General features: G+C 41.5%; 1 protein-coding gene across 1 annotated transcript in view; it reads right to left on the bottom strand. All coding sequences in view use genetic code 11, as the record gives it.

The window, feature by feature from the left end:
• EGR_07559 (hypothetical protein) overlaps window positions 1–2,306 on the bottom strand; it is a gene marked incomplete at both ends in the record, with an annotated part of 8,045 nt that overhangs the window by 4,371 nt on the left and 1,368 nt on the right. Inside the window, one exon of the mRNA XM_024496808.1 lies at window positions 33–750. Coding sequence (XP_024348744.1) covers window positions 33–750 — 718 coding nt within the window. The remainder of the gene's footprint in view (window positions 1–32; window positions 751–2,306) is intronic.

The following is a 2,306-nucleotide window of genomic DNA, read 5'->3' as shown; positions in this document are numbered from 1 at the left end:
CGCCGCAGTCAGTGGAGATCTATAGAAGCTACCATAGCTCAGAAGGAATTTTACAAAACATTCCACCTGACTTGACTTATCTCTCCTCGAATTTATAACAAGTACAATAATAAGTATTTGATGGGGTTCCAGCGATTCCAAGGTGGAGATCAGCTCGCTGTTGAACATTCGCGAATATTCCATCAGGTAGACTATACAATCGTTTCGTTCATGTGTATCGGGAGTATCATTATAAAGCGGTTTGCCATTTTTATAATCAGAATCACGAAAATAATAAGATAAAATGCCATATGGCCTAAGCATACTCCATTTCAACTTGCTTAAGGTAGTGTTCTTACGTTTCGAAATAGACAATGCTTTATGCGCTAATCTTGATTCCAAGAACGACTTTCTTGTAGGCATAATGCAGAAGTGCACATTTCCGTAATCATGCTTGGCAGCAAGGCTGTTTAAGAAGCGAGAATAAGAGGCAGTTTGCTCCTTTTGATATCGGATGGCTTCAAATGCATTTTGAAAAGTAGTAGGTGAAGGCCGTGGAAAGAGCAGTTGACAGAGACGCTTGTCCAGCCACGGCCATTGGTCAATGTGCTGATATATGATGCCAGAGAGTGGCAATGATGAAAATATGCACCTCCAACTTGGAAGACTTTGGCCGAGATTGATCAAGTCCCTATCTCCCAGATATTCGCATATTTTCAATTTTATATCAGGTGGCAGGTCGTTGCTTTTGGCTTGTGAACTGCGCTGTGCCTAAATTATTTAAAATGTTAACAATCGTGGGCGACATGCAAAATGACAAAATGAATTTGAGGAAAGATGAAATGAAATAACGAGCAAATGAAGAGACACAACGAGGAGTAAGTAAATTAGGAGGGCTAAGTAGAGGATTGCACAACCTACCATCATTGTAAGATGCCAGCGTGGATTGATCGCGTGACAGTGGTGCAGAGGTTTTAATAACTAGCGACTCGGGGAGGGCGTGGATTGACCTCACCTTGCTGTTAACACATTGTTATCCAGTCTGAACTGGCCTAATCACCACGCCTGTGTGATTGTCCCTTCTGCAAGACTTTACAACTCAATAGCCGAGCATGAGAATGTATATTCCTCCATGAACATTCGAATGTGGTAACGACGATGGTCTCACCACCACCGTCAGATTTACTGCTAGTTGACACGTATGTGATTTGAGTGCTAACCATTCCTCTGGCAGTTATTGTGTTGAGGATCTAGCCTTACTGCATTCAATTTGCCTCATTTGCCACATAAGCAGCCTTCGAGTGACTAAATGTTGCCCTGTGAAATGATTGTGTGCCCTGTGTGCGATACACTGCTGTATTGAGGAGTGGATGCCAAAAGAAGCCCTCTGTTAACTGCGGAAATGTAGATAATGTGTGGTCTCCACAGTTGAGGGCGACAGCGTAACAGAAATTTGGCAGAACATTTCAACAGTCTTCTGGTTGTGGATGGGTTTATGCCTACTCTGCAATGCACAACTTCCAGCTGTAGGTATGAAACACATCAAAAAATAAGTAGGTGAGGATGGTTGCAAACGACCTGTCTCATCAAGGTTCAAATATTAAGAGGGATATAATACTTTGGTGGTGTTCTAATGCACCAATCTTAATCGTTTTATCTCAATTCATTCATCACAAATATTTGGTGCTTCCACTCTTCCGTACTACGCTTATTGTGATAATGCAAAGTCATGAATCTATAACGGCTGAATGAAAAGGCCAACTCAGATTATCAATTTGAAGACTGACATTGCGTTTCCGAACTTGTGGTTCATTTTGTCTTCACCTTGACCTCTTCAATGGCCTAGGATTTACATTGCACAACATGTCCGAATAAGCCCGTGATTTAGACAGCAATGTGACAAACCGAAGAGGACACGGGCTATGTTTCAATAAAAATGCCTTTACTTGCCATTACAACCCCTATTCCAGTTAGCTATGCATTATTTTATCCACACACTGCTTTGGACCGAGTCACCCATATAGCAGGTCACCTTGTCCTACTCTGCAATACTTGCAAATTTCTCTCCACGTTGATGTATTGAATAGGGGTGAGGAAATGAGATGTCCATCTTATCATAGCACTGGAAGACCAACTGTATATTTTCGTGAAGGCATTCTACTCAAGAGGAAGTGGTGGATGCAACTTGAGTCAAACGTGCCGATGTTCCCAGGAAAACTCGCAGAATATTCGAATACTTTGAACATTGAACCAGTTTGAAGCAAACAAAATTTGTAGATGAGCATACAGTTATTGAAAGAAAACTCTGCTGGAGTTAATTTCAATAT

Source organism: Echinococcus granulosus, assembly GCF_000524195.1.
Source record: "Echinococcus granulosus chromosome Unknown EG_S00081, whole genome shotgun sequence".
Lineage (NCBI taxonomy): Eukaryota > Metazoa > Platyhelminthes > Cestoda > Cyclophyllidea > Taeniidae > Echinococcus > Echinococcus granulosus.
This window is presented reverse-complemented; position numbering and strand designations above follow the sequence as displayed.